Source organism: Pongo abelii, chromosome 11 (assembly GCF_028885655.2).
Source record: "Pongo abelii isolate AG06213 chromosome 11, NHGRI_mPonAbe1-v2.0_pri, whole genome shotgun sequence".
Taxonomy (NCBI): Eukaryota; Metazoa; Chordata; class Mammalia; order Primates; family Hominidae; genus Pongo; species Pongo abelii.
In genome coordinates, this window is record NC_071996.2 from 69752487 (window position 1) to 69773051 (window position 20565).

The 20565-nt window shown below is 35.7% G+C and overlaps 1 protein-coding gene across 2 annotated transcripts in view; it reads left to right on the forward strand.

The window, feature by feature from the left end:
• The window catches only part of XIRP2 (xin actin binding repeat containing 2), a 365471-nt gene that overhangs the window by 322147 nt on the left and 22759 nt on the right, over positions 1 to 20565 (forward strand). For both annotated transcript variants that reach the window (XM_054549434.2, XM_063712847.1), the window contains exon 6: positions 439 to 573. In XM_054549434.2, coding sequence (XP_054405409.2) covers positions 439 to 573 — 135 coding nt within the window. The remainder of the gene's footprint in view (positions 1 to 438; positions 574 to 20565) is intronic.

Sequence of the window (20565 nt, forward strand, 5' to 3'; positions counted from 1 at the left end):
TGGAGCAAAAATGATTTTAAAATTATTCTTAATAACGTGTTCCCTGTATAGATGTTTGGAATTTTAATGACAACTTTATTGAGGGTTAAAATTGAGTCCATTATTCTAATACCCACTAGTCTGTATATTACAGGAGAAATACTGTGCAATCTAATAGGTCTTATCTGCAGACATCAAAATTTATCTGAGATTAGAAGAATTAACTCAATACTTTGAAAATTCTTCTGACTTTATATCAAAAGACTGATAAATGAGAAAACAACCCAGAGAGAATATATTTATTAAGGTTTTTGTTAAAGACATACTGAAATGATGGTGTATGTGAATATCTTTTTAAGATACTGCCTATCAATAAATGTCAACTATTTTTAAAATAGCTTGAGAATCCATCCTGCACAGCTGTAAAGCTGAATTTTCCTTTTTCTTAAATCATCCTAGATGATGGAAGAATCAGAAATGTGCACAGTGCCTGGTGGTTTGGCCAAGGTGAAGAAACAATTTGAGGACGAAATTACTTCTTCCCGTAATACCATTGCTCAATACCAATATCAACATCAGAACAGATCTGAGCAGGTAATACTACTACAGGTGATGGGTAAATCAGGCATGGTTGAAATGCTCTCATTTTGGTGCCAATGTAGAAATCTCCTTTCTTTAGTTATACATTTATTTTCATTACTCATTAACAAACACTGTAGCTTTGAAATGTTTTAGAAAATCATCTTTAAAGCACATATATGTATTTATTTACTTACTTGAAGCATTTTTACCAAATTTCTAGAGACTGTGCTGGAATATTCTACCTCTCATCTTCTAATGTTTCAGACATAAATGAAAATTAAATAGTCTAGGTTAGACAACAGGTAAATTGAACTGTTGAGAGCAATGTTTATACTGAGCCTCTGCTTCTAGGTTATAATTCGTAATAAACTAGCTGCTGGTTGTTTGCATAGATTAAGTTGGAAGCATTATTCAGCTGTTTATTGTGGTGGGGAGTTTTCTGTTTTCTTTAAAATCCTCAAATATTGAACAGTATAGCCCAGATGTTACATAAAACCACATAATATGACCTCTAAATGTTATATAAAATTTTTTCCCGTTTCATTGATTTCATTATTTCATTATTATATATCACAAAATACTGTCATGAGATTTAATGATTTTTGAATGTGAGAATCTTAGTAATAAAACTCATCAGACTTTGAAAAATGTTAATAGTAATTACACTGTAAGCAGGTGTACTTAGGCCCATGTTTTCCATGAGGAAGGAGGCAACTGAGATATTTCTTAAATTTTGTAGTAAGAAATGAAATGGATGTATTTTTTTTTAATCCCCGGGACATATAGAGTTGCCTAAATTTTTTTAAATGAAGCAATTGCGTGCTATGTGTGGCAGGGGATGAGGCGGCATATCAGGTAGAATGATTAAAAATCTCATATGTGAAAGATTATTTGTTTCCTTTTTCTGGCTCTGGTTGCAAAGTTAAAAATGTACAATATAGGTAGCTCAATAAATTTATGGCAAGATTTCTTTTTCATATTGTCTAAAGGAAACAATATAAATAAGAAATTAAGATTAAGATACTTGTGATCTAATATATAACTGTTGCAATGTAGGAGTCTTTGAGTGTAGATGTGTGTGTTTAAACTGGTCAACAATACAAAATATTACTATCATTAATAGTTTAAATAACAAATTCTACATAGAAATATCAGTAATGAATTTACAGATCCTTCACTTTAAAGGGAAGCAGTGGGGACTCTGGGCTATGGGACTTGTGGATCTGGATTTACAGGCCACCTCTGCTACTTTTCACAGTTACACAGACCCAGCGCCACCTTCACGGATGTGTGACCTGTGGAGTTACACAGGGTCCTGGTACTCCAGGCACTTCGTTTAACACTCTTCTGTCTCCATTTTAAAATTCTCAACAACTTTTGAACAAGGGACCCTACGTTTTCATTTTACACTGGGTCTGGCATACTATGTAACCAGTACTGCACAGACCAAATTCATAACCCCCTCAATCTTCAGTTTCTGATCAGTAGGATGGAAAAACTGTTGAGTGATTTGCCTATCTCATTAGGTTACTATGGAGGTTTAATGTGACAAAGAGCAATTTATGTGAAAATATTTCCATATCTGTGAAACTTGATATTGGTTAAGACTCTTTAATACTGCAGAAGACAGAAAACACCCCCAAAAAGGCCTAAACCAAAAGAAATATTACAGGTTTACAAAAAATAGTCTTGTGGAAGGGAGATTTGATGTAAGCTCCAGTGGAGTACCAGAGCTGGCTTGTATCAACTCTCCAATTATTAAATTTTGGGGAGTTTTGGAAACCAGACACCATCTTGCTAACAGCTTGAAATCAGCCATAGTGAGAATATTTACACCAGGGAAATTGGCAAATGCAACAAATCCTTCCTTCCTTCCTTTCTTTTTTTTTCCTTCCTTCAATAACACTGTCAAATATGTATCACCTTACCATTGATGTAGGGGCTTAAAGTATGGTCCTAGCAAAGTGGCTAAGATCACAGATATTGGAGCCAGGTCACTTGGGTTCAAATTCCTGCTCCTTTATGTATTAATTGTTTGACATTAGACAAGTCTCTTAACATCTTTGTCTCTCAGTTTCCCTAATTATAAAGTCAATAGTATGACAGTATCCACCCCATGGGTTTGTTTAGAAGAATAAATGATTTAGTATTTGTAAAGTGCTTAACACATTGCCTGGTCCATTGTAAGCTCCACACAAACATTTGTTCAAACAGTAAACAAAGTATCACCTTTATCAGATTTCTTCTTCTTAACCTCTCAGCATCACTTCCACTGGGTTGGCCCCATTCTCATCCAAGTTTCCCCCAGGTTGTAGCAAAAGGAGTGCAGAGAAAGTAAGAATCGTTTTCCCGGAAGTCCCAAGAAAAAGGCTTATAGCATCTTGTTGGCTCTGAATGGAATATACATGCTCCTTACATATCTAATTGCTGTAGCAAGAGGATGCTGATTGGCTTGACCTCTGTACCTTCTTTCCCTAAATGGAAGTTCTCAGCATATGGTTTTCAATGAAGAATATATGCTGGGTAAAAACAAAATCAAACAAAAATATATATCTACTATACGCTCCTTGCAAACGTAGTTTATTATTATAATATATGTAGTCCCTGCTCTGCGAATGTGTATGAAAGTAATAAAAATCATGCACTAGAATTCTGAATATTTGCATGAATCTGGAACTTTAGTGACTTCTCTAAACTTCAGTTTCATTATCTACCTTTAGATAATGTTAATAATATCCAATAATTCCATGAGGAATGAATAAACCTAAGCCATAATGCAAGGCAATATAAATACAACATAAAAGAAACACAGGTAAGAATAAACTAGGAAACACCATTTGTTGAATGAAGACCATATGCAGAAGTCTGTAGGAAAGTGAAAGAAAAAGTCATTTGTGGCCAGGTGCTGTGGCTCACGCCTGTAATCCCAGCAGTTTGGGAGGCCGAGGTGGGTGGATCACCTGAGTTCGAGACCAGCCTGACCAACACAGAGAAACCCCATCTCTACTAAAAATATAAAATTAGCCAGGCGTGGTGGCATATGCCTGTAATCCCAGCTACTGGGAGGCTGAGGCAGAATAGCTTGAGCCTGGGAGGTGAAGATTGCAGTGAGCCGAGATGGCGCCATTGCACTCCAGCCTGGGCAACAAGAGCTAAATTCTGTCTCAAAAAAAAAAAAAAAAAAAAAAAAGGAAAAAGTCATTTGCGTCTTATTTTAAATGGCCTTAATTTGTAATCCTTATTGGAAAATTGAGATAAATGTCAAATTGGCCATAGCAGGGAAAATGTAGAAAAACTATGTCTTAGTTAGTCAAACTTTTAATGCTATCTAAATGCATTCTAAAAATCACTTCTTTTTTTATTTTATTATTATTATACTTTAAGTTTTAGGGCACATGTGCACAATGTGCAGGTTTGTTACATATGTATACACGCGCCATGTTGGTGTGCTGCACCCATTAACTCGTCATTTAGGATTACGTATATCTCCTAATGCTATCCCTCGCCCCTCCCCCAATGCCATCAGAGAAATGCAAATCAAAACCACAATGAGATACCATCTCACACCAGTTAGAATGGCAATCATTAAAAAGTCAGGAAACAACAGGTGCTGGAGAGGATGTGGAGAAATAGGAACACTTTTACACTGTTGGTGGGACTGTAAACTAGTTCAACCATTGTGGAAGCCAGTGTGGCGATTCCTCAGGGATCTAGAACTAGAAATACCATTTGACCCAGCCATCCCATTATTGGGTATATACCCAAAGGATTATAAATCATGCTGCTATAAAGACACATGCACACGTATGTTTATTGCGGCACTATTCACAATAGCAAAGACTTGGAACCAACCCAAATGTCCAACAACGATAGACTGGATTAAGAAAATGTGGCACATATACACCATGGAATACTATGCAGTCATAAAAAATGATGAGTTCATGTCCTTTGTAGGGACATGGATGAAACTGGAAGTTGGAAGTTCTGTCCAGGGCAATTAGGCAGGAGAAGGAAATAAAGGGTTTTCAATTAGGAAAAGAGGAAGTCAAATTGTCCCTGTTTGCAGATGACGTGATTGTATATCTAGAAAACCCCATTGTCTCAGCCCAAAATCTCCTTAAGCTGATAAGCAACTTCAGCAAAGTCTCAGGATACAAAATCAATGTACAAAAATCACAAGCATTCTTATACACCAATAACAGACAAACAGAGAGCCAAATCATGAGTGAACTCCCATTCACAATTGCTTCAAAGAGAATAAAATACCTAGGAATCCAACTTACAAGGGATGTGAAGGACCTCTTCATGGAGAACTACAAACCACTGCTCAATGAAATAAAAGAGGATACAAACAAATGGAAGAACATTCCATGCTCATGGGTAGGAAGAATCAATATCGTGAAAATGGCCATACTGCCCAAGGTAATTTATAGATTCAATGCCATCTCCATCAAGCTACCAATGACTTTCTTCACAGAACTGGAAAAAACTACTTTAAAGTTCATATGGAACCAAAAAAGAGCCCGCTTTGCCAAGCCAATCCTAAAAATCACTTCTTTTATCAGCAGGGATTGTGGACAAGATGTTTGCTCGTAAACACAGGTAGTTAATTCTGTCTTTACCTAAGATGTTGTCAATTCTGATAGTGTTTTCAATCTCTTTGCTGTTGAAAGTCCTTGAGATTTATTTCCCTGCTATTTGTCCCTGGCCAAAAAATATTTTTTTTTTACATATAGTAATTAATATTAATTTGGAAATCAAGTTTAATTAGAGTTAAAAGAAAGAAAATTTGTTCTGGATTTCTGACAATATTTAATGCTACAATTAGTAATAACTTAATAAGGTATAATAGTAAAGTCCAATCTGTTTGCTTCCTAATATATTGAAGTCAGATGTTTCAGGGTAATTAGCTGACTATTTCGTAACAGTTTGTCTGGGAGATCAGCAATTGGCCTAAACAAATTTTGATAATTAATCTATCTCTGAGATTAAAGATCCCTTCTTTTGCTGATGGATTAGACTGTTTTACATCTAATGGAAGGACAATTCTGAAATAGAAAAAAGGGGTGTGCAATATAGGAACATTTATTTATGCCAGACATTTAAAACTTAGGATGATGTCCCATTTATGTATTCTAGACTTGCCATGCTTTTATAGTTCTGCCTGTTAAACAGTTAGCCATATTCCTGCTAGCCTGCAGAGTATGCCTATGAAAATTAGGAAAAGGAGCCACTCTGGGTCTCTGAAGGAGAGAGTTAGATAGTGGGAAGGGTCGAGCTTCTTCAAAGAATAGGTTGGGGAACCTTTATTAGGTCACCTTTGCAGTTAATACTAGCCATTTTTAACATTACCCATTTGGATTTTGTTTTTCAAAACAACCATTAATGCTTCCAGTAGATATAAATTAAACCCAACTCTCTTCAAGGGATTAAAAGTCACTCAGCATATCTCCTGCTTTTGTTTTAGGATTGAGTTCTCAGTGTTTTATGCTAGTGAAAATCAGTAGGCCCTCAATGCTAGAATGAAAACGACAACTTGAGAGGGGTGTCTTTTTATTCGCTCATTATAACAGTCTCCATTTGGGAAAAACATTCTAAATAATCCATCTACTCAACTTTAAAAGGGTATCTCTAGATATGCTGGAACAGATATTAGAATAAATTTGCTATTGATGTAAAATCGCCATTGCCTCTCTCCTGAGTGAATTTCACTTGTCCACTCTGGTTTCTGTGTGGTTCGTTTCAGGACTTTCTTCCTCTTTTTTTTCTTTTTCCTTATTTATCAGCTTTGTTAAGATATAATTTGCATACCATAACTTTCACCCATTTTATGAGTACAGTTCAGTGATTGTTTAGAATATTTACAGAGTTGTGCAGTGTCACCACAATCTAATTTTAAAACATTCCCATCCTTCCAGAAAGAAACCTTGTACCTATTAGCAGTCTAGGACTTTCTTTGTGGCCGCATTCTCACACTCAGGATTTGACTTTCATCATCTTAAGTGAATTTCTTTTTCCTTTTCTTTCCTCCATATTTATGCAGTACTGAGGAGCTCTTTGTGTATCATTTTGTGAAGCCCCAGAAGCTTCTTCTTTCCTCAAGTTGCTTTTTTGTTCCTAAGTAGCATAAGTAGGAAAGAGCAGATGGAGCTCCAAAAATTTTGGAAGTAATCAGTGCAATCCAGTGCTAAGGTATTTGCTTTCATGTGAAATTGCTGCACTGAATCTATATCAAGAAGAAAAAGCATTCCTGACCTTTGCCCTGCCACTAACTCTGATGCGCTGAGTGACGGTATATATCTTTCCTCATATATCTGCTATTGCAAAAATTAAAATGTAAATGCTAGGATTCTGTAAGATTATGTGGATTTAGAACAATCTCTAGACAATGTTAGGTCAATAAAAAACATTTTTGACAGCTTGTGACAGATATAATCTGACTACTGTGTGTTTTAGACTCTTTAAAGGTGACCTATAATTATTTTCCAGCAAACTAAATATATTTTTATCAGCTGAATGTCCACATTGCAAAGTATTTCTCATCTAAGTGCTTTAAACCTGCCTATAGCTCCCTGCCACATGCGTAATTCTTCAAGGTCATAGATTGCTATTAACAGCCCCAACCTAACCTAGATCTCTATCAACATACAATGTTGTGACCAAGAATGTATCTTGTATTGTCTTTTAATTATGAGCATTATTTTAAAGTGACTCTTATAACTTAAAGTACCAGCACTCAAAATGAGGCAATCTGGAGTGGTAATCAGGGCTGCTGGCTCTAGAGTCAGACAGACTGGGTTATAATCTCCTGAGTTACCCATCTATTTTAGTCCACTTTGTGCTGCTATGACAGAATACCAGAGACTGGTAAATTTGTTATAAAAAAGAAATTTGTTAGCTTTCATTCCTGGAGGACGAACAGTCCAATGTCAAGGTGCTGGCATCTTGTTAAGGACCTTCTTGCTATGTCATAATGTGGCAGAAAGTGAGAGGGTCTGAAGGAGCAAGAACAAGAAGGGGGAACTCACTCTCACTCCTATCATAATGACACTAGTTCACTTATGAGATGGTGCCCTCATGACTACCTACCACTTAGCATTCTCACCTCCCAGTACTATCACAAAGGCAAATACATTTTTTGATATTTTGAGACAGGGTCTTGCTCTGTTGCCCAGGTGGTAATACAGTGGTGCAATCTCAGCTCACTGCAACCCCCACCTCCCAGGCTCAAGCAATACTCCCATCTCAGCCTCCTGAGTAGTTGGAACCACAGGCATATGCCACCATGCCCAGCTAATTTTTGTTTTTGTTTTTGTTTTTAAGAGATGGGGTTTTGCCATTTTTCTCAGACTGGTCTCAAACTCCTGAGCTCAAGTGATCTACCCACTTGGCATCCCTAAGTGCTGGAATTACAGTCATGAGCCACTGTGCCCAGGCTGGCAATTACATTTCAACATGAATTTTGAAGGGGATAAACCTTCAAACCATAGCACCATTTAATTTCTTCTAAAATAATAACAGGTCATTTTAAGAATAATATGTCCATATAAATCTTTTAGTATATTGCCTAGCATATATTAGTTGATTAATAAACCCCAGCTATTATCATTAAAAATATTGACCCTTAAGCCAAGAGGGGACATAATCAAGTGGCAATTATTCTCAAAATAGCATATGATTCACAAATGTATGTGTAAAAAGACAAAGAAGGATTATCACGTTCTGTGCCTCACACCTTGGTTTTCTTTTCCGTTCTTTAGCCCTTTGAGATAATAGTTTTTTAGGAGCTCCATTATCCAAAGATTAGCTTGAAATGAGCATACCTGTACGTGTTTTGAGCATACGTCATTGTGGAGTAATCAGTAACTCTAGTGCGTGTTTTAAAAATTATAATAGCAAGTCTTCTTTTGAAGAAAAAGTGTTTAACCCCAGCTATAATAACTGACAAGATAAGGTGGACCAAGAAAGAAATATGCTTCAAACACTCTATATAGGTACGTTGGAGGCTCACAATAAATAAAAATTTGTTTTCTTAAGTGGGAACAAATAAATAGCATAGCATTGCTTTTGAAGACTGCTTTATTTATAGTATAGTGGCAAGATACTACTGAGAGGAAAAGAATACAATTAATATACAAATTGAATTAGGTAGGAGAGGAAAAGCTATGCTGTTTGAATAGAAGAGAAAAAGAAGAAGAGTTGAAGGGATGTTGATTTTTTTCAATGTTTTACAAGTGTGAGTGTTGCGTATGTGGTTTCTCAGCACGTTTTAGTTGATGTATGGAAGGGAAAGAAAAGGTAGAGGAAAAATCTACCTTGTAACATTTTCTGGTTTGTGCAGTTGGAACAATGAAGGTAAGTATATTTCTATAACGGTCTTAATAGAATAAAGCCAGTGTCTGATCAACATACTCAGAAATAAGGACCCATATTTGCCAGAGAACTGTTGCTTTTTATTCGGCACAGGTGATGGAATCACATAGACCTTTCTGCAGATAGGCCAGCGAATACTCATGAACCTTCCACAGGCTGAGTGATCATAGCAGGGTCTCAGCTTGATCTCAAGAAAGCAAAGAACAAAAACAGCACAAACATTGTTCTCAAGAGGCACATAAATAAGGCTCATAGACAGATTAGATTCAGCAGTCTTACTCTGGTAAAAATTAAAATTCTCATAACAAATCTTTCACTGAATTTTTCCTTCCAAATCTAGGCCCTTTAATCTGTTTATCCTCTACAGCTCTTTCTTCGTGCCTGTGGCTGAGTGGGCTTTGATGATGAAAAGAACACAATAAGATTAACTTTTTAATGCTGAAGCAGAATTGGAAGACCAAGAGTTTGCTAAATAGAGCAAAATAGCCTCAACCAGTTATCATCAGTAATATTCATACAGCCAGATCTGCACGAACTGGTTGATGCAGAATTCAGTTGACTGAAATTATCTATTAGTGGGACGTCTCCATTCCTGACTATGCCATACAGCAAATCAGCTTTGCTCTATACTAGTAATTTGGTTTTCCTTTCAATTCTACAAGAAGTGGAAATGCAAACGCAGATCCCATTGGGGGTTTGGAGATGCATATTTCAGGAAATGACTTTTTTTCACTACTCTTGCATTCAAAATTTTCTTTGCCATGCTCATGATTGCCCATTTTATTACCACTTTTCAAAACTGTGTCCATGGCGCTGCTTCCTTGCCATTTTGCAGCTGGTTTTCTCCTACTACTCAATCTGTGTCTCTTCTCTTCCTACCCACATCCACCTTCCCTATAGCTCTGTAGATTGTGGCAGGATCCCATGCTCTTTTTTGTAGCAATTGAATCAACAGAATTATATTCTGTGAAGAAGATTCTTGCTCAAGTTGTGAAGTAAATTAACTGCATTTAGAACTGCCTAGACCAACTGTGTGGAAAACAAAAGCAAAAACGCAAAGCAACCACCCGAGGACTTGCATTTCTCAAGATGAAAGATAGAAAAGACTTTTCTTCAAGCCCCAACAAACCATTCATTTTTCCCTTGCCCTCATAAAAGCCTGCATGAGACTGATCTCTCTAAAATGTACCCCACACTCTTCACAAAGCCCTACTCCCCACTCTACTCAGGCTTCTTTGGGTTATGCTACAGGGATGTAGTGGTAGCAAGTTTCAGTGAGTCCTCTGTCTGTAGGTTCCCACATCTCTCTGGGCCTGAAGCAGGGCATCTTTTCCAAGCTTCTGAAACATCACCTCCTACCCCTACCATGATTCTACAAAGATTTGGAATCAAATCATCCTCCTTGTTCAGCTGGGGCATGGAATCCCAGTGGGAACTCTGAGCATTGAAGCCCTCTTTATGCTGGGTTGTACACTGGAAATCCCCAGGCAGCCCAGGTAATTGATTTAATTGTTCTGGAGAATGATCAAGGAGCAGGGGGATTTGATAGCTCTCTAGGTGATTCTAATGTGCAGCAGTGACTATGACAGTACAAACATAAGGCAGGATTTGCTATCCCAGGGTTGACCTCTCCCTTCTTGATTTCTGATCTGAGGCTTATTGCCTGCACACGTCATTCTGTTCACACTCTGATAACAGGGACCTTCTTCTTATGTTGACATTTCTCTTGCGATAACTACTGCAGTCAAAAAATAGAATAGGAGACTGTGAAGAATCCAGAGAAAGCAAAGGCTTAAAGAAATCATGGTGAAAATAATAAATATTAGCCAGGCAAACAACCAATTTACTGATACCCTAATCCCAGGTAATTCCTTTGCTGGTGATAGACTATATTGAAATAGTAGTTTCTGCATATATATGACATATTAGAATATTAAAAATAAATTAGCCTATAATCCCAGCACTTTGGGAGGCCAAAGTGCGAGGCCAAGGTGGGAGGACCATTTGAGGCCAGGAGTTAGAGACCAGCCTGGGCAACATAGCAAAACCCCATCTCTACAAACGAAAAAATATTTTTTAATTACCCAAGCATGGTGGCATGTGCTTGTAGTCCCAGCTACTCAGGAGGCTGAGGTGGAAGGATGGCTTGAGCCCAGGAGTTCAAAGCCACAGTAAGCCATGATCACACCACTGCACTCCAGCCCGGGAGACAGAGTGAGACCCTGTCTCAAAAAAAAATTTCTAATAAAATAAATGATAGAATGATATAAATTAACTGAAGGAAAATATGTTAAAACATTAAAAGTAAACAAAACAATCAGAACAAAAATAAAGGAATTTTTTAAATTTATTAGATTGATACACCAATAATTAAGACTGAAACTTCATTATAATTTTTTTTGCAATCTTTCATTAAAAATTTATTTTCATAGGGTGATGCAACCTATACATCTAACGTGTCTTGGGTTTGTATCTTTGATATTTCTGTACCAATAATACTGTTTCGTGAAAGACAGAGCTTTACTTAATTATAAAGTGAAAACCCTTATTAAATAATGTAGTAAAACTGCCTATAGTCTTTTCGATCTTAACATAACTAAACCACTGTGTGGACTTTTCCTGGAATTAAAGGTGTGCCCATAAAATATAATCAGACTGTCTTCCGTGTTCTACTAACATGAATCACATTACATTATAGCCACACACTATAACTCTCAACCTCTGCTAGTCCCAAATAAAGCTGATGGTAATTGCTAACTGTCTGCTGAGGCATGATCATAAAGTTTCAGTCACAGTCCCTTTGCAACTTGTAAGAAGCCATTTCAGCTTCTTTCTGCAGAACCTATTGGTATATGAGTTATACTGCTAATGCGTAGAAGGATTCACTCCTCCCTCCCCTGTGGGAACATGGTAGGCCATTCCAGTACAACATCATAAAGGGAAACTCATTCCCAATCCACACTGTGAAGACACAGGCAGACATTCTACCTGTGTCTTTTGCAGAACATCTTCTTGGGGAAATGGTGCAGTCTGTATAGTGTGTCCATTCAGCTGGGTTCTTTTACTTTGCTGAAAAAAACTAAGTACACTAATCTTCTTGGTGACTTGGCAGGTGGTTAGAAACATTAACATGTAGAGGATGCCGTGGCCCTTTTTCTCAGGAAGTCAGGGCCTCAGTGGATAGCGCAGATATCCATTAGTAAGACTGAGTTGCAAGCACAGATCCAATTGCTTTTAAAAAATCATCATTGGTTTCTTTTCTTTCTATGATTCATTTTACTCATTTTCCAAAATAGGATTTATAGGAACAGCATTTACCCCAATTATTCAAGTACCAATACCACAACTTTTCTTCTTAATAGTATCATGGGCCTTCTGTTTCTATAAACCTATTTGTTCCTATAGAACCTATTTTCAATTTCATTTAGAAAAGAAATGTACACTTACAGATATATCCTTCACTACTTTAAAGTAAAATAAATTGGGATTGCTTTGGGGAAAAAGGAGTGCTGCTGTTCTCATCACAAGGCCCTGAGTTGTTGAGGAAGTGGCACCTAGAACCTTTCCCCCAAAGACAAAAGGTCACAGCAAGAGTTTCCTCCATACTTAATTAGGTGATCTCAAAAAGTATTTGATGTTAATAAAGATGTAAAATACAGAGCTTTTGACATAATGGAATTTTATATTTTCTTTGATCAGAGGGAGTGTACATCTAGGGAAAGTTGAAATAGAAGAGACATTTTTCTATCGCCCCTTCTATCTGAAGGCTCATATTAGCTTAACAATATAAAAACGGATCTTTTTGTATAATTACATAAAATAGAATTCTCAAGTCTTTAGGCAATATATTCTAATATGCTAATTAAATTTACTCTATTTTCAAATTGCTATAATGAAATGGCAAGCCACAAAATTTTAACTTCTTAGATTTTGCTAGTTTGTCAGTATCAAGGAAATATATAACAACAAAAGAAATCATTAATGTTATAGACTCATTATGCTTGTAGAACTTAGTGAAATCTGCAAAATGCTTTTTCCACATAGTTACTTTTATGAAAATGGGTGCTTTTTGTTAGTACTTGACAAAAGATATTATTAGCTCTTTCTGCTTCTTCTGGGTCTGTATTTCTCAAAATAAACCCATCTTCATGGGACTTTGAAAATGATTGGATTGAATCAAGCTTCTCTATTCTTTTTGATGTTCATTTAGTTATTAATTTGCATAATTACGAACAAATTATCATGCTAAAACAAAAACTGGAAGAACACAAGGCTTGAGAAAAGTAAGACGCATTAAGAAGTTCTGTTCTTATAGCCATGCTATTGTAGACGTATGTTAGGGTAACTTCATTTTTGCCTAGCTTCTTCACAGATCTTAACAACACAGAATAAGGAATAAGGTTACATCTTCTTCTAGGAGCTTTTTCTTGGACTTGTTCTTTATCCTTTGCTCTTGGGTATCTACTTAGGCGTGGAAAGGAGGAAACTGTTCACCTCTTCAGGAATGAGTGGAGGCCACTTTGTTTCTCACTCTTTGAGAAGGACAGTACACCTTATGTACCTACCACTAGATGGATACCAGATGGGGAGCCAAGAGCTCAGTCAAACTTGCTTACCCTTGGGTGAATATCAGTGCCCTCTAGAGATATTGGTACGACATTCTGTAGCATTTGAAATTTATTCTTTTTCCTCAGAGTACAAATTACAATAATCTAATAGCAATTCAACATATAGCAGTGTTTAAAAACATTGGGAGAGATTGTTGGGACTTCAGTGAAGTCAGTACTTTAGGCTGGAGTTCATTTTGTGAATCTTTTACCATAAACAATTTGTATCATCATTCTAACACTATAAACAAATAACCCCCCCATCATTGTTTCTTTTTTGTTGTTGTTTTTGAGATCAAGAAAGAAGTTTTCATTTCTTCCCTGAATTCCTTTTCCTTCCCTTCCTCAAAATGGGGGCCTTTCATTTCTACATAAGAGATTATGATAATAAGAAATAGTACCATCAAGTCTATATGCTAAGTACCTCACAAATGCATGTTGAATGCATCACTTATTGACTTTAGGTGTTAAAAATATTAATTCAAAATAACTTGTTGATGGGACTCTAGTTAGTATACTATATTCACGATATATCTTTGATATTTTAAAAACTTGCATAGCATTCTTCCCTAAACCACTTTTACTGGTTAAATTTATTTGAAGTCAACATGTAGAATGCTAGCATGGAAGAGCCTTAATGAAATTTGACGTTATTCAACTGTAAAGGGCCTTGTACTTTACTTTTCCTGAGATTTAACAACGCTTGATCAAAGGTAGCTCTTCCTGTCTCCTTCAGTGCTCCCTCAGCCTCTGTCCCAGCAGTTTACCAGCGAAGATACTGAGACTGAAATTAGTTATGACTTATTTACATGATTTCTTACTTGAACCAATAATGAATTTTGGCCATAACCCAACAGTCCTACCACGCCAATCTCTTTTCACTCCCCTAGTTGCTCATAGATACATTCATTAGTGCAATTACAAATTATTACCTTTTCAGTTTTCCTCATTTTCCTTATTTTAAAGAAAACACAAGTTACCATTTTTTGTCATAATTAATCATTGCCCTGTGATGCCATGTTTGTAAAGATAGCCATGCAATGCTTAGATCCAAGCCAGATCTGTTTTATTAATTTTCTTCCTTCTTGTTTGGATTTTATATAAGGATTTAAAATGTCATCTCTCCCAGTGAAAAGGACTGATGGCCATAAAGACTCAGAGGGACAGTGAAAGAGGGAGGGAGGTCTGTATAATTCAGTGTAACAACAACTCTTTATGATACCTTTAACAGGAAAACTGCACTGTCTCAAAGTCTTCCTACATGTCCTTGTAACGTCTCATGGAACATACGTTACCAAAAAATAAGCCCAAATCAGTTTTTTTCAGTAAGATTTGGATAGTGCTTTCCACTATATTATGTATTGTCAAAAATGAGTGGCACCACTTTTCTTGTGCTTTTAACTGGTTTCCATTTGGTTAAGAAGATCTCAGTGTTCATAAATAATATTTCTTAGGAAGGCTAATGGACAGTTTTCTTTTTTTTACATCAAAACCATTTTCTATTTCTACCACCCAATGAGGTAGAACCAGCCACCACTAAGAGAAACTACAAATACCGTACACTCACTCTCCTAGCTTTCCTAATGTCTAGGATCCAGGTGTGCAAACAAGACTATACTGATCACCTCCATCTCAGGCTTTGCATAAGAGGTTAGTGACATGAGAAGCAGGGACAATAGATAATCAATTTTGGTGATGGCTGGTGGCAGGAGATTACTCCGATTTCAAGAAATTTGTAAGTATTTCAGAAGCAACATCCAGTACACACTATTGATAGCATTGTCAGTGAATGTGTCTGGGGCCGGTGGCAGCAACCAGGGTAAGTTTACCAGATGTCTCTGCAACTATATTCTGTACTGTTACTGGATACAAACCCTCCAAGTCTTATTCTCCAGTTTCCTGGAGATTTCTTGAGATACACTCTCCACCCCTGCCACCCAATGCCTCTTCAATAAATTCCCTTTTCTGTTTAAATCAGTCAGACTCCAATGCTTGAAATTGGGAGCTGTGATTGATATAAAGATAAAGTATCTACAAATCTTAATGTTTCTTACTGTCAAAATGGGAATCATACAACAGTATCTTTTAGGCAAAGAAGAATCGTGGAAAGAATTGTGCAATAGTAGATTAAATCATTATAAACTGACTGTTCGCTAGGTATGAGTTCATGAAAGATGAAGTGTAAATAAATTGGATAGGTGATCACAAACCCGCTCTCTGGCTATATCTCTACAGAATATTTCCATGTGTCAGGAGCCAGAATGGTTTGGAAGTGTCACAATACATACAGGCTCCTTTTTCCTTCTCCCTTTGAGTAACCCCCTAAATCTACACCTTCTCTGGTGGAGAAAAAAAAATGTACATATTGGGAGATTTGCTTCTTCTTTAGTTTCTAGACTTAATTCTACAATGAAATTCTCTGGTAAAATTCATTAATGTAGCTGAACTCTAGTTTTACTCAGTCTTTTGGAGGGCCTTGCTTACTACCAAATCCTGAATTACTAGGAAAATGTCTGACACAAGTGTGCAATAAATGTTTGTTAAGTAAAGATACCAAACACTTTGGTATTTGTAGCACTTGTAAGCCAGGTTTTTAAAAATATACTAACTTATTTCTTCTTCACAACAACCTTCTGAGATAGGCAGCATTATTATTTGGTTTTTTGAACAAGAAATGGATGCATGGGAGGTCTAAGTAACTTTTCTGAGAAAAGTGAGCAAATGTGATACTAACCCAGGAAGGCTGACTCTAGAGGCTGGGCCTTAGATTTATTTACTTTTCTAAGCAGCTGATAATCATTAGGCACCCACCATATGTCAGGCACAAAAGATTCAATTATGTGTATGACATTATTTTGCACTCATGGAGCAGACTCTATTAGAGAGACAGATCGAGAACAAATAATTACAAGTGCAATGTGTCCAATTCTATGATAGAAAATATAAATGAGTCTCATTGGAACCCCAGGAAGTTGTGATAAAATTTAGTTCAGGTGAAAGATGGTCAAGAAAGACATCTGATGAGGGAGAATGCTTCAGCTGAAACTTGAAATAATTTTTCATGCATGTAGAATGCATTCTAGGCAAAGGGACAATTTGTGTAAAAGGTAAAACAGCATGATATATTTGTGAGTGTAGTGAGGAATAATTGAGGCATAAAGCTGGAGATTTTGGCAAAAGCCAGATAATAAACAAAATTTTATGTCATGTTAAAGAATTTTTACCTTCTTCTAAGACAATCAAGAGCCAATGAAGCAATTTAAACAGGAGAGTAAGATGAATAGATATGTCTTTAACACAGATTATTCTGGCTATATAAGATTGATACAAAGCAGGTTAAGGTGAGATGGAAGAAGATAAATTAGGAGACTACTGAAATAGTCCAGATCAAATATATGAGGACTTAAATGGGTCTGAAGTTCTAGGGTAAAGAGGGCACAGACTCAAGGGTCATTTAAATAGCAATAGATAGCATTGATAGGACATAGAAATCAGTTGGATATTGGTGAGGAAGGGCTGGTAATGAAGAGGTAGAGTTCTGTTTCTCGATTTTGGTTGGTATTAGTTAGCATAGGACACATGTTACCTCTGTTTCTCTTTTTCTTTAGAATATTTTATTCTTTTTGTAAACTTCTTATCTGTAATTTCACTTCCCTGTAAGACTAAGTTTCAGCCTCTTGTTGGACATTTATGTTTATTTATGTCCTAGTGTCTCTGGTTTTAAGATTCTTTGTGTCTATGTTGGATTGAAATATTATATACATATATATTTAATATACATCTACATAAAATTTCTGAAATGCATTCTTTATTGAGAATTGAATGTCTTTATGTAAGCTGCATTTTTAGTTTGTCAAATAAATGTTATTTATATGACTAATATGTTTGACGACTCAGTTGAGAGTGCATCTTTTATATGTTCTTTTTATGAATCTTCAGCATTTTGGGCCTCTGGAATATAGCTCTATAAATAATACGTTTAGAGCAGGAGAAGACAGTCAGAGTTCTAGCAGCTAAAACTAGCATCGCTTATTCAGAATCCTCCCTTTTTTGACAGCAAAATTTTGTACTTTTAAGCCAATTATTTTGTTTATTAAAAATCATTCTTTGCTCTTTCTAGATAACATTACCAAAGCATAATTGTTTTGAGTCAAAGAAGAGTTAAAATTAATGGAATGATAATACTTCTCTCAGAAATTTATGCAATAAATCTGCATAATTCATGCTTTGGTATGTATTAGAAAGTCTTGTTTCAAGGGAATTTCAAGCTAACTGAGCCTTTTCATATCATTAATTATATATATATTTACATATATTGCATAGATAGAGATATGATCACAGAAATGTATTAAACAATACTGACAATGCCTAGCCCAATGCCGTTGAGATAGCCAATGTTCAATAACTGCTGTTTGAATAAATAAATGCATGAGTGAAGCTCTACAAGGTCACTCTTGTTTAAAAATTTAGTGCTTTCAAAGAAAAAAGTCACTACATTAAAATGTTTTGAATGTTTTAACATTATCAGTTTAAGAGCTAATAATCCAACTGGCATACTCCCATAACTTTAGGCAGAGTTACTATTGAATTAAGTAAAACTGGAGCCTTTACTTCTGAATATATTGAGTCACAAAAAGAATTAGGACATGGAATTGCCTTAACTCTTCTTTTCCCTTAATGTTATTTTCCTATTTTTACAAATAAAAAATGAGGATAAATAATTGTCTTTCAGTGTCATCATAAATATCTCAACATAGTTATTCAATGTCATAGTAATTCTGCCCAATGCATCCCACTGCAGTTTCTACATGATCCTTGACAACATGTCAAATCCATTAACTCAGTGAATAACAATTCACAAAAAACATAGAAACTAGTTTGTTCAGCATCATGAATATCTTTTTCTTTTCCTATGTTGAAAGAATCCTTACCTCTGTGTATGTGTTTGCTCTCTTTGTATACAGATTTTTTATTTTAGATTCAGGAGGGTACATGTGCCTGTTTGTTACATGGATATATTGCATAATGGTGGGATCTGGGCTTCTAGTGTATTTATTGCTTTCTTGGTACAGACTTCTCCTTGCTCTGATGGTGTCAGCTACCCTTTACAGTATCACAGCACTGCACATATTTTTCCATAGATGTTCTGATCACATCTATGAACATCTGTGAAGAGACTCCTCTTTCTGAGTGCACTTTGTAAAGTGATTGATATATTATTGCTAGTGTCAAAGGGATGACCAACCAAAATGACAACAACAAAAAAAATCATAGGGTTATGTGGAAGAATTTGGAATCTCAATTTTGAAAGCAGATTAAAAATTATAAAATTTTCACACTACTAAAAAAAGTGACTACTGTATTTGCCCATGTATTTACTCCTTGACATTTTATTGGATATCTACTGTGTGCCTGGAAGCTAATCATTGGGATTTGAGGATGCATGTGATAGATACGGTTCAGTTAAAGGAGAGGATCATATTAGCAAATGATGACTATGAAATGTGATAGGTAGATAATACAGACATGTGCTAATATCACAGGAACAGAAAAAGCAAGAATAGTGCACCCTGTATAGAAGTCAGGAAAGGTTTCAAAAAGAAAGTAATTTTTGAGCTAAGTCTTTAAGAGGGTATAATGAATGTGGAAAAGCCTTTACATAAAGCTCACACCTTAGAGATGTCAAGTTGCATATTGTAATTTTTAAGAGAAAATTAATAAAAATAAATAGAGAAACCTCAGGGCAAAAGGAAAAAAATTCAAGGTTTGAATTTTAATATATCTAAATCCAGACAAACATAATGGTCACCCACAAATTGTTATGCTCATCACTTAAAAGAAAAAATGAACTGATTATTCTTTCAAAGCTTGAATCCACTGACATTTTTGCTCAGATGAACAGCCTGTTTTTGGTATTGTTTATGTCTGTTTGACAAAGATGTAAATAACATTAATATATTGTAAATTTTTCTAGTTTTATTAAAAATGAGATTAGTAAAAATGCTATATTACTGGCATTGAACATGAACTTCTGTTTTTTCCACTCTAGTGAGACAGTTACCATCTACTATTCTGCCAGTCTTTCCCCATATGTTTTTCTATTAGATATACTTCCAAGAGTCACAATAATAGTGAGTCACCATAAAAAAAAAGTTTTTTTAAAGCCTGTCCTTTTTCCTTACTCATTGCACTAGAATGACTTTGCAATTTTATTGGGAAATTTACAATGTCTTTCCCTATAATGATATAAGAATGAAAAGTTGAATAGGCAGGATACGAACTGCTTCCTGTGCAGGAGAAATCTCCTTAGAAGATGTGCATATCAACAATAGATTTTTGTGATATAGTTGGTTAATGTATAAGCTGACATCAAACTGATGTGAGCTATGCAAACACCATAGTATTGTCTTGCTGTTGTACTGCATTTTCTTTTTTAGATTTCAAAGTTAGAGCATTTAGACTATTTGTCTTTCCTTTAATGCTTCATGAGATAAAAGACCTGAGTTTAAGTGTGATTTCATGATTTTCCCAAGATTACAACATACCTAGTAAAGGAGAGAGTTAGGACTAATCTCCCATTCCTGACTACTGGTTAATTGACCTGTGAACAAAATAGCATTTGTCTCTTGCAGACTGGTCTATATTTAAATTTAATTTTCAGCAACCAATTTTACGAATTATTGGTGTGAATTTATGCATGGTCACCCGACCAGAGTTGTTTATAACATTTTATTTAATTTGATTTCTGCCTGAGCATTACGATGATCCAGCTTTCTACCTAACCCTATACTCTATAGACACCAACAATTAGAAGGTCAGATTTTAAATCCAAACTAAACTAGTTGCAAAATATGAAACAGTAAATGGTAGAAGCAAAAGCTTGGGATATTTTAAGGAATATTTTATGTAAGTTACAGCAACCGGGGGCAGTAAAATTGATGCATTGATGCTAACATACCAAACTAGTGTGGCAATTACAGTTCTATTTGGAAATAGCACATAAATGCTGAAGTAGAAACTTAAC